The sequence below is a fragment of the Mycena indigotica genome (genome assembly GCF_014461135.1).
Source record: "Mycena indigotica strain 171206Taipei chromosome Unknown Mind.scaff0010, whole genome shotgun sequence".
NCBI classification, from domain to species: Eukaryota; Fungi; Basidiomycota; class Agaricomycetes; order Agaricales; family Mycenaceae; genus Mycena; species Mycena indigotica.
Genome location: NW_023503009.1, coordinates 3940595 through 3953546, shown reverse-complemented (window position 1 = coordinate 3953546; position 12952 = coordinate 3940595). Strand labels below are relative to the sequence as shown.

The 12952-nt window shown below is 48.1% G+C and overlaps 2 protein-coding genes across 2 annotated transcripts; one reads left to right on the top strand and one right to left on the bottom strand.

The window, feature by feature from the left end:
• Positions 1-9661: 9661 nt before the first annotated feature.
• On the bottom strand, positions 9662-10346 carry MIND_01152200 (uncharacterized protein; the record flags this gene model as incomplete). The annotated part of the gene is made up of 4 exons (XM_037368051.1): positions 9662-9804; positions 9849-9959; positions 10017-10231; positions 10282-10346. 4 exons carry the CDS (start codon positions 10344-10346, stop codon positions 9662-9664), a joined length of 534 nt encoding a protein of 177 aa, XP_037215883.1.
• Positions 10347-10701: 355 nt separating this feature from the next.
• MIND_01152100 (F-box domain-containing protein) lies at positions 10702-12359 on the top strand (the record flags this gene model as incomplete). Its single annotated transcript, XM_037368050.1, has 2 exons — positions 10702-10781; positions 10826-12359. 2 exons carry the CDS (start codon positions 10702-10704, stop codon positions 12357-12359), a joined length of 1614 nt encoding a protein of 537 aa, XP_037215882.1.
• Positions 12360-12952: the final 593 nt, after the last annotated feature.

Sequence of the window (12952 nt, the reverse complement as noted above, 5' to 3'; positions counted from 1 at the left end):
GGTGCGCGGTTGGGTGTGGGAGAGTCAGGCGGGGACTGGTTGTCGGGGGTGTCGTCTTGTTCGTCGATGGGTGTAGGTGGGTTGTCGAATAGCCAAGCTAGTGTTGGATCTCCGTGTCGGTGAGGAGTGAGATTGGTGTGAGTCGCAAATAAATCAGGTACGGGTTCGAGTAGATCGTCGGGGTCGCCAGGGAGGAAAGGAGCCGACAGGTAGGGGTCGTGAAGCGCAGCGAGGACTTCTTGACGGAGTTCGCGGTCGGCGGTTCGGGATGAGTTGGGCCGTAAGCCGTAGGAGTCAGAAGCTATTTTTGAAAACCCTCGCGGTGGGCTCCAAAATGACGCGCTTGCTCACCAAATGAGCAAGTGACTAAATATGGCAAGTGTTTCCAAACTGCTTCACTGCTCCAAAGGAAACAGCTCAACAAATCCAGAGAGGCAGAGGGATGGACAGAGGACAGAAGTGGACAAAAGTGGGAGAATGACTATTCTGGAGAAACTAAACTACTACAAGCTTTTTTATACTAAAAGCTATAGGAGCTACTGAATATCAGGAACAGGAACTAGGGACAAAAAGGAACATATGTGCCGGAGTGGTCCCAGAAGGATGGCACATCCGACGGATCAATGATGACTAAGCAGTGATGACGAGGCTGGAGGCTCGTCAGTATCAAGTATGAGATATATGGAATGAAATTCCTTCCTTGGATTTGCAGTGTTCCTCCTCGTGTCTGGACTCTGGAGAACTAGTATGCATTCACATGAGCCCCAGTCCTAATACCCTGCATACATGAGTCCCTAGTGCATACATACTACATACTACAAATAACATACAAAGGTACAGGAATCAGGCCTTGGTTCAGCCCGCACAGTGCACCTCCAAGCGCTATACCTGGCTACAGAACAGACAGCCATCTAAGTACGCGACTTACCACCCACCAATCAATCAATCAAACCCATACACGTAACCATGCCACACCCACCAAGACCGGAGGTCTCGGCTGCTGATGTCACGCATCTAGTGATGACCAAGTCCGGTTCGGTCCGGTTCTTGGCCCTTTTCGGCCGAACGCCGGAACGCCGGAACGCCGGGCCGGTTCAAAACGGGATTTTGCTGAACGCCGGTTCGGACCAGCCCCGAACTGGCGTTTTTGGACCGAAAACGGGCGAACCTGGCCGAACCGAGGGCCAGGTTCGGTTTGGAAATGGCCTTGGCCAAACCTGAACGCCGAACGCGTGTTCAGTCCGGTCTGGTCCGGGTTCAAACCAAAATCCCAAACCAGACCTGGCCATCACTACACACATCACACCGGGCTGCCGCTGCATGCAGGGTCGCATGCTGTACCCTGGTCCTGTTGGACGCGGCGCCAGGCAGGCCCGCACGGATGACACAGAGGATGTCACAGTGTTACACTGTTCTGAAACAGAGTCACACTGTGACGAGCGCCGTTCCCCAAACCTGAGGAGCCTCGCTGCGCCGCTGTGTCTAGTTCGGCTAGCCGGCACTCGGCGGGTAGAGGCGGCACATGGGGGACTGGTGATTATGCCCCTGCCCATGCATGATGCCCGCGCCGAGCCCGTGCTTCTTCTTGTGAGGAGGCCCGGGCGCGTGACTGGACGTGTGTGCACCTGTTAATCCCACACATCCCTTGTAGTTAGAATGTACGCTACAGCGTGGTGTGCATTCTAACTAGAAAGGTTTCTGTAAACAGCCTAATGCTGCAATAAATAGAGTTTAAAGTTGCAATAAATGTAATGATTCTGGGGCCTAAGACTTGAATGCTAAGTCGGCAACCTATGCTGTAATATCTACTATGAATATTCAGCTAACAGATCATTAATGCTTGCCAAAAAAGGAAATTTCAGTTGACAGGACTAAGTACAAGGCGTGTAGACTGTAATATTGACTCTCTCCAGTGACATATTATGATTACATTGTTGAAAGTTACCAAAAAAGGAAATGCTTAGTACTACTGTAGGCCAAATCTAGTACCTAAGTAACTATGAGATATGACACTGTTATATGACATCTGACTATATTTGTTATATTATGTCATACTATATATAGATTGATGATACTAGTTTCAACTACAGTGTCACAAATGTGACATATCCCTCAAAAAGGAATTTTTTTACCATTTAATAGTACAGAGAACATCACACAATGTCACAAGATCAAAGTTGTATACTTTGACTATATGAACAACTTTCATTAAGTGACATATAGTGACAGCTCAGTAATTATATTAGCATTGGCCAATCATTAGCTGATCTATGTCTGGTACAGTGATATCTTACTATGTAGACAACCCACATAGGTGATTAAAGCACTACTTAGGGTGCCTGAATGTTAAGACCAATACTCTCAAAAATATAATGTTGGTAGTATACCTATATCATCTCATGATGGCTCATCACATCCATTGATACTGAAATATCTCCACTAATTCTGTATGAAATCAGATAATTGTTGTACTGGTAGGTAGCCAGTTATCTAGGCTTTAAATGTTCTGATGTTATTGTAGTCCCATATCTGGAGACTCCAATATTATACAACTTTTCCCTGGTTTCCACATTTTAAATTTGATCGGGCACAATGATCACTTGATATCTTGCTGAGGGATTTATGGATAATCATGATCCAAGTTGTATTCAGGTCTAATAGATGTCCATGATAGCCCTTGGTACCCCTTATATTTTTAGATATCATATATACCTGTATATATGACATATGTCCTATGAATTCAATCTCTTAACAACCTACTTAGAGGTGAGGGGTCTCCAATGAGATTAAGGTGGGAAGCATGTAGAGGGATTCCCCTATGAAATGACATGCCTTCAACCACATGGTCACCTGTTTAGCCCAAAACCCACTGTATATTATCAGTGGCAACCTGCACGCTTGCCACTGATAAGCCCACAAATCTACTGAGGGGTGAATAATTGGTGGTGAAGGGGGTGAATAATTGTGAAGTCCAAGGCAAATTTTTCGCTAAGTCCAGTATATAGGGGGGGTGAATAAAGGTGAATAATATGACATAGGCCATCTAGGCCAAGTCTCTCGAGTCACGCTATGTGACATGTTACACAGTGTCCCAAAAAGGAACTTTTGTCAATAGACACTAGAGCTGGTAGTTTCAGACACTATATTATATGGTTATATACTGTAACACAACATGATATACATGACAAGTTTCCAAAAAAGGAAATTTCCACCCTTTGACGATGCAATCATTAGAGAATGTCACAGATCGTCACAAACCAAAGTTATCTATATTGTCTATATAAACAACTTCCATTAAGTAACCTATAGTGGCATCTGATTAGTTGTGTCCACACTAGCCAATCACTAGCTGATCTACCACTAATAAAATGATATCTCAACAACTAGAGTGGCTACAGAGCTGAGTGAAGTTCTACTAAGGATACCTGAGTGGTAGGGTCAATATCCCTGTCAATATGATATTATCAGTATATCCATACTATCTAATGATTGTGCATCAGACTTATTAATCTAGCTATATCTCTACTAGTTCTCTATGGATTCGGATGATTGTTGCATTAGTAGGTAGGTGGTCATATTGTCTTGATATGGTCCTATATGACCATAGTCCCAGACCTTTGAAATATACTGTTATACCATTTTTCTGTGGTTTTTCTGTTTTGAATTTGATCAAGCATGATGATGTTATGATATCTGGGTGAGGAATGCATGGATAACCATGATCTAAGTTGTGTTATAGCCGGCTGGATGTCCATTATAGTTCTGAAAGACACACATATTTTTAGACACCCTACATACCTGTATATATGGCATATATCCTGTTATTCCAATCTCCCAATAACTTACTTAGAGGTACAGGATCACTGATGAGATAAAGGTAGGAAGCATACAGAAGGGTCCCCCTAAGAGGTAGTATGCTCTCCATGATCCTATATCCGTGTAATTGCTTGTTCTTCTCCATTATACATATGACTACTATTACACATGATATTGACAATACAGCCATGATCTGCCAGGTGATTATGAATCAAAATATGTCAAATTGAGTCAATGAGGTATATGCAGACATACTTTGATTGATGTCTGAATGCTGATAAAGGATGAATTTGGATGGACATTCAAAGACCAGTTAGGTGTGAAACTAGTTTACATGAATAGTGGGTCTATAGGCTGAGTACTGGACATTGAGATGCATGGATGGGGGTATCTGGATATCTACTAGGAGCCTGTACTGTAATTAGCCGTGGTTCTGGCATGTGTTACAGAAGGTAGCTAAAGAGAGGGTAGGTACCCCTAGAGCAGAAAAGAGTGTCTTTGCTATTACAACTGGTCAGAAATTAATTTCAAGTATGATACAAGACTTTAACGTAGGATAGTATAGAACTTCAAATGAACCTTTCTAGCACTTGAATCAACCTCATAGCTATTCTGGATCTCTCACAGTACCATTATCAGTGTTATCCATTGCAAAGATGATGAGTTCACCATGTCCTGGCCTTTATGAATCTGAGAAATCAAAGCACATAGACCAGTAAGGGAATGGTCCACCTCTCAGAAAGTGGTGCCCCTGCCCCTCTAGCATATATACATCCTGAGTTATATAGTGACAAGCGAGGCACGCGTTCACGCATGGAATTGTGCTGAAAAGGCCTCAAAAGACCCCGTTCAGCCAGGATTATCGCACTGGGTCAAAGTCCAATGACCTGATCATCGGCCGATGATGGCCGATCACGGAGGAGTGATCCGAAACGCGACTGGGCGCGACTAGACACACTGGCAAGCACAGAGCGGCCTCAAACGCGAAGGAAAGAGGGACGAGCCCTCAAAAACGGGGTTCTGGGGTGCAAACCCTCAAACACGAAGATGAAACAAGGTGGCTGCGGCAGGGCATGTTTCAGAAAGTGGAGGCACTGTTGGGCAGTGCGGACAACCCCGGATTCGAGGGTGCGGGGAGCGCTGTGGAGGCCGAGCACCCTGCTGATGTAAGCAAGGGGAAAAGGTATATAATTAGCAGCTTTTGTACCTAGAAGACAGTGAATCGTAGCCCCACCTTTGGGTTAGATTTGGCTCACCTCTCTGATGGCAATAACACGATAAGATAACGATAAGATAAGCGATCTCGGACCTTGGACTTGGCAACAAACGATATATTGGGACAACATATGAAGAGAGAGACTTTCCGTCAACACTTGGACATACTGAACCTGTGGTCTATGTGATTAGATGAAGACTCCACTATGCTCAGATGCGCTTACCTTCATGGAACGTCGCCCTCTTTGGATTGAGCGACCCATGTTGGAGCTGTTTATGCCATTCTTGGTGTGGCAGTTGATGCTCTTGATGCTGGTGGTTTGGCTGTGCACAATAACAGAAAATGCAACGAAAACAAGAGAAAACATATCAAATATCAAAAACATATCAGATGTGACTGTGACTGTGACCACTACTGTTTTGGGTTTTAGTGCTGGTTTTGGGCTGTGTTCATTTTGGAGTGGTTTGTTGTTGGGAGTATGTTTGACTACAAGAGGCATACTCTGTGTGTCATACCTGCTCTCCTCTACATCCACACCCCCTTCCTCTCCACCCAACTCAACAACCCCACCACCACCACCTTCTTCATACCATCCACCATCACCATCATCAGTGATCCCATCATTACCACAACCACACCTACACCTACACTCACACTTCTTATCCAATTTTGTCATCACCCTCATGTTGCTCTTATGGGTTGCAGCATGGATATACTTTCCATGGAGCCCCGAATACATCAACCATGATTTGTGTGTTTTGTTTATTTGTGGAGTTGTTCCCGCATTCAGCATTGCTCGCATTACCAATGGGTAGGATTATAGTAGTCCATCCTGTTGAAGTATATCAACTCGGATCATGAGATTTCATGCATGGGGCCCAAGATATCAGCAAAATGCTCCTCAACTCTATATTCAGTGATACTTGGCAGTCAATAGATTAATGTGATGGTACATGATGAGTGGGGTAGATAGACAACATCATGGTAGAATGGTATACCCTTCAAATAAGCTCCCTCCCAGCCTTATCCACTCAGGCTAGCTCAATATCCATGGTTATCTTTCAAGGTTGATGGATATCAAATACCACTGATGAGTGAATGCCTTGCCTTCTCAGTGTTAAATTCACTTGGGACTGCAAGTGGACATAGTAAAGTCTTAGTTTGGAGTCTTTGCAAATATAGGTCATGTACCTTATAATGTTGAAGTAGCAGATATTCCCTTCTATATGACTAAATACTAATTACAGTGATTAATCATATGATGGTGATCAGGAGCCATGGACTATTAATAATACTCTTGAGAATCTTCCTAACAGTACTTCAATCATGTATTTCCATTAAGTAGTTATAGGAGGAGTGACAAGAGTAGTGGGACTGGGACTCGCACAATGGGACCCAGTCCCACTTTGATGCGCTCAGTCCCACTTTGATGGGGTGAGTCTCACTCTCGCGGCGCCGAGAACACCTAGCCGAGGACTAGCAAGACAATCAGAATCAATCAAAAATTTAAATCAATCAAAAAAAGATGTCTAAGGCACTACACAGTGGGCCTCCGCGGCGAGCGGCAGCCCGCGGCAGCGTGGGGTCTGGGGCAAAGCCCTAGTTGGGGTCCGGGGTGGAAAACCCCGGCCGTCGCGGCCGGCGCCGCCACCCTGTTGAAATCCGCATGCTTCCATCCAAAAGAGGATGAAACACGCCGGAAATGGACCCCCACGCTCCGCGCAGCGGGCCACGCGGCGAGCGGAAGCCCCCGGCAGGGTGGGTCCAGGGCAAGGCCCTGGTCGGGGTCCGGGGTGGAAAACCCCGGCCGTCGCGGCCGGCGCCGCAACCGATGTGATGCGACATGTGTCGATCCATCAACGCGGATGATATTGATTCACCGAGTCCCACTCTGGGCCCTCGGGAATGGGACTGGGACCGGGAAAAGTGGGACTTGAGTCCCATTGTCCCAGTCCCAGTCCCACTACTCTCGTATATACTCTAGTTATAGACATAGAGGCTCATCAGTTATAGATCTGCTAGTAAAAGGCTAGTATGGGCATAACTATTCAGCTACCACTATAGGTTACTTAATGAAAATTGTGTCACGGATAAGACCCGGCCCGTCCGCTCCGGCGCTGGTGACGGGCCCGTAGCATGCAGCACGTGACGACGGGGAACATGCGCCCCAGTAGGAGGAACGCACAGGTGGGAAGCACGTGACCGAGAATGACGTGTCGAGCCATCGCCGAGCCCAACTCGACACAAGGGGACTGGGGAGGAGTGCTAGGAGGTTAGGAGTAGTGCCTGGCCCGCAAGGGATGTACAATCGTCCCCTCTGCGGCCAGGAACGAGAGCGAGGAGGAGGAGGAGAGGCCAGGGTGTCCGATCACCCCCTTTGCGGGCCCGCGTATATAAGGCGCGCGATAGTGTACCCTGTACCCTATCGCTTAGATCGTCTGAAGAACTACCTTACTCTGTGCAAGGAGGCGCTATCGACTCATCGGGCCCGACACGACCCGATTCGAACCTTCGACCACTGACGGCAACAAGGGACCGAGTTCACGGGCCCTTTCGGTTTCGATCTACCCCGCCCGCCCGTACTTGCAGGCCCGACTATCCGTCTGTTCTGTTCCGGGCGTGCGTTCTTAGGAGAGGTCCTTGCACGGCCCGACCCGAAGTCTGACAGGAAATTAATTTTAAGTATGATGCAAGCCTTGCAGTATTGCTGATAGGGCCCCTATATTGAGAGCCAGGACCCCTTAGGACCCTACATGACCCTATGTCCCTATATATAGGGCCCGAGCATAGTGTGAGGGGCAGAAATATTTTGATGAATTCTGCCAGTCGGTGCAGCAGAAATGGCTGGCAGAAAGGTGGCAGAAGGTGGCAGAATGGCAGAATTGAATTAGCATATTTTAAAAGGAACGAAGTAAATATACTATGTTACACTGTCCAAAGAAATAACTTGAAGTACTTCTGGAGTGAAGGCTACCTGTCCACTGCCAATATGACCCAGTTCACTCCAATCAACAACTCTCTCACCAGTGACAGACATGGCTGATGCCTCGCTGACCCCCTTCCACTACTATTCTTGCCTCCAAAGTAGTGGAAGTTCACCTGTGGGTTGAGCAATGACTACTGCTGTATCATTTATATAGGTACAGGGTGCTAGAAGCCGTTCAAATCATGGATCACCACAGTCGGTCCGAGACTTTCTGCCACCTTCTGCCAACCCCCTTCAACTTCTGCTGTTCTGCCAGGCCAGGGCCGAGCATAGGGCCCTATTGTCCAAATTAGGAAATCTTTGATCAAGCATATATAAAGGAAGATGAGTTTTTTTAGACATACTATATGACTATTCAGATATTGTTGCTTCTATACACATATTTTAGTCAGACAGACAACCTAAATATAAGTGTCTATGGATATTAATGGTCTAAATGATGATTTGATGGGATCAGATGCGAATATAGGGCCCTATATATGACCCTTCAGAAACTAAAGAAGTCCTTAGGGCCCTACTGTAGGGCCTATAGGGCCCTAACATCATAGGACCCTATAGTCCATAGCAGCAACACTGCATACCACTGATAATGTACAGTGCTTTGTGGGCTAAACAGGTGCGACCTCAATAAGGTGACAGAAGTGCCGCCAATGCCACACGGAGATATCCGCCTAAAGCAACAGCGTCTAAGCGGCCACCGGTGGCTCAACACATTCGATTTCACATCAGGGTTTTATACGTGTGCGATTGCAGAGCAAGATCAACCATATATCTGTTTCTATATCGAAGGTCGAGGGTTCTTCAAATACCTCAGAATGCCTTTTGGCTTGACAGGCTCCCTCAACATTTGCACAGCTCACTGCAGATGCGATGGGCGACTTGGTAGGAATACTGTTCGAGTTGGTGGTTGACGATGGCGGTATGGCAGGCGACGACTTTGAGCAAATGCTTCGGGACACCGTGACACTGTTAACACGCGTCCGCGAGAAGCATCTGTCGCTCTCTGCAGCAAAATCCGGGTTCTTCTTGTCAAGCGCAGTGTTTGCAGGCGGGAGAGTCAGCCAAAATGGGATTGCGCCAGACTTCAAGAAGTTGACAGCGGTAGTAAATTGGGAGCGTCCGCAAAACATCCAAAATTTATGTGCTTTCCTGGGGCTCACAGGCTATTTCCGCACGCTCATCAAGGGCTATGCAGCAATTGCGCAACCACTGACTGACTTGTGCAACCTGACGCAGAGCGCGTCTAGGAGGGCGGGGTGGTGGGAAGACAAGAGCACCAAGGGAGGCACTAATCGCTAGTACTGCGACGCGCAGAGCTAGAGGTATGCTCAACCAAGACAGTATCCATCCCCAGATTCCCCACCATCCACAAATCTCGATCTCGCGACTGTCCATACAATGAAGTCTTTGTCCTCGCGAAAGTTTGTCCCGGGAAAGGCTTCGACGAGTCCACCAAGGGAGGCACTAATTGCTAGTGCTGTATTCACTTCGGGCAGCCTGAGCGCGAGATTGGGTTGAGAGAGGCACAGGATGGGAACTGGAAGAGTATTATCGTCGTGACGAGGCCATGCACGCGCAAAGAAAGAAGGAACCAGCGGAAAATTAGGGAATGTGTCGCGTAGATGTGGGTGCTCTTATTGGTACTAGAACGGCTTGCAGTGCAGACAAAACAAAGAGGCGGAGTTTCGTGTCGCTAGATTGGAAGCTGAATACCGGTGAAAAATAGAATAGCGGAGAACGAGACGATAATCAATATGATTGTAGATGGTAGTGAAACCAGAGGCAACTTGAGGCAAGTCAGCACGACCGGAGGGTTTTTGAAGCACTGACCCTCTATGTAGACTGTTTCTTCTGCTCCACCCCTTCTATCCTTCCTACAATGCTCCCATATTCTCACATTCTGCCAGGAACCGAAGTCCCGCGCATCCGACGGCCGAGAGGCTAGAGCAAAATGAGTGAGGCAGGATAATCATATGACCGCCGAGCGAGAGGGCTTACTGCCGAAACAGTCGGAAAAGCCGCTCAGACTCTTGTGGCCGGAGCACCACAGCGCCTCCCAAGTGCCGTCGCACGGGTACCAGCATCCCTTCACCATCGATTCCGAGCGGGAGGGTAATTCAACGAGTTGGTGTGAGGTTTGTGGTTGAGTATGGGGAGGGAGGCAGCCATCCATGGCCAGAGGAGACAAGACGGGTGGAGGTTGAAGAGAGGAGCTATGAAGGCAGTTAGTCGGACCAAAGCAATCGCGAGCTGAATGACGCACCTTCTTGGTTTCCTTCTTTGCATGCTGTTCTGTGTACCCGGGCCTGACGCAAGCAGAGCCTCCATCCATCCGCATATGCCTTAGGATAGCCCTCCGCCTGGGTTACCAGTGGCAAAACGACGCAATCGGGAGTAGTCAACCCGGTCAAGGCGCTTGCTGCCGATCGACAAGACCATCCTCGGAGAATGAGGGAGGACATGTCATATTAAAGACAAATATCTGCAGAGGCCAGTGAGCACAGCGCACCTCGACCGACACCAGTTTCGCTTTTTCAAAGCCTTCACTTTACCCGCTCCGTCCGATGTCTTTCCAGCGTCGACTAGCTCGAGCACTCGTTTGCTGTGGCACATTCTCGAAGATTGAGGGTCTTAACCCACGGGGTGATTGCTTGGAATTCCCAGTGGATGGTGGAAAGAGGTGATGTGTGACACTTGTGCCCTCAACTTCGACAGTAACAATACCAACGACTGTCTCACAATCTCTCCAAGGACTAGAGTACTGTATACTTGCACTTGCAAGCTGCATAAAGCCTCATCTGTCCCAGATCTGCAAATCGAATGCTCGACACACGCTATCAGGACATCGCCGATGCGACTGCGTTTTTGCGTCGACTGTGCCACCTGACACCCGACTTCCTTGACGGTCCTACCAAGTCTAGGCTCAGAGAAGAGGCAGAACAACTTAAAAAGCTCATTGATGAGCTGAAGACAAAGCTACAAGCCCTCGAAGACCGTCTCGATGAGGTCCAGTACGACTTATCCAGCCTCGTTTACCCCGTCAACACTCTCCCTGCCGAGACCCTATGCCAAATCTTTGCGGCAGCCCTGTCCACTGGTATTTCACCTCGGAGCCGGCGTCGCGTCACAATGATCAACCGCCCACGCTTGCGGATTACCGCCGTTTGTCGGTATTGGCGCAGCATCGCAATCGCAGACCCGCACTTGTGGACACAGACATACTACTTGATCAATAGCAACAACCCTCAGCGCGACTTGCTATTCGAGAACTTCCTGCCACGCACGCACAGCCTCCCCATCAAATTCACCCTGATAGCTCGCGCGGGATCGCAATCACTTCCCCATTTCGTGTTTGACTCTGTTGCACAGTGGAAGGAAGTGTGCCTGATAAACGTGTACTGGCCACGAAATTGGGCGCCTAATACGGCAACCAATCAAGGAATTGATTGTCCTCAGCTTACAAAACTTACCTTCGACGCAACAAAGGACAGAGCGAGTACGCCCCAGGATTTGTTGATGAATGCTCCCTGTCTCCGCGAGCTTTCTACCTGCACTATAACCGACTTATTCTCTCGCCTCTCGTTTCCTCCACAGCGACTGAAGAAATTGACTCTTCTTCAACCCGTAAATTATAAGGAGCTTATCCTTCTGCTCGCACAACTCGTGGGCTTGGAAGAGCTCTCTATCACCATGTCGTCCCCCCATGGCTGGGAAGATCGGGATTTAAGATGGGGCTTGCGGCCACTGGCACCTGTACGATTGCCCTGTCTGTCAACATTGTTGGTGGCCGAGGGCCACATCCTGAAATTTCTCGATTTGCCGGTCCTCACGACGCTGCATCTCTTGCAGTGCTATACAGAAGATGTAAACCTTTTGGGAGCCTGTATCCTCCGATCTTCAGCAAACATAACCTCTCTGTTCTTGGCACCAATCAACTCTATTGCTTACATCACTGCCCTGTCTTCCCTGCTCAGCTCACTCAAACACCTGGCTTTAACCCTACTCGACATGAACCCTGACGAGGCATTACAATGTTCCGCGAACTTCGCACGCCTCGATTACCTTCCCAACCTCGAGTCGATCTCCTTCATTGACAATAGACCCGAAGTAGCATTTCTGTGCGGCAGCATTCGGCCTTTCCTCGAGGGGATTGCTATGAGAGCTGCAAATGCGCTGCTCAGCGGCGCTCCACACAGGATGAAACTTACTCGGCTCGTTCTCGACTCTCGCGCGCCGGGGGTGATTCCGGCTGAGGATATGCGCGATCTGGCATACCTGCAAAGAAGGTTACGGTCACTGCGTGCGAAGCAGGACAAGAAGACTGAGACTAGGCACATTTAACCAAGTAGATACAAAGCCGAATGATATCAGTTAGCCATAGCTATGTAGATCCAATGGGAGAACTTGTGTCGCCTAGACATCTAAGATAGATGTAGGTACAGAAATGCGGAATCGGGAACGGCAAAAGGTATGTAGCGCAGGCGAGAATGCACGCACATCTATTTGTTCTGAGGTGATTGTACACCTCTTGCAGCTATATATAGAATGACATTTCTAGAATATTCAGTACTAACAAATAAGCTAACTCACCGAATTTACCCTCCTTCGTTCATTTACAGCCAAATGCAGCCTTCCAATAAATTAGATGTGTTCCGCTCCTGAAGAGTCGCTTACACCTCTCTGCCATCCACAGAGCTACATAATATACCGCCCGCAGTGGTTTGGACGGCATCCCGGTAGCGCGGGTCAAGCATTCAATTTGCGGTTCTGGGAAGCCTGAGGCTGTATGGAGACTGTGGGAGCGAATGGCCAATAACTTTGGTAAAGGGGTGGTGATATCAAGTCGATACTGTGGCTGTCGGAGTTTGGGACAACGAGGAAGGATGGTCACGCGTTTACGCGTTTCCACTCCTGCCTCTTTCCACCATCCACGC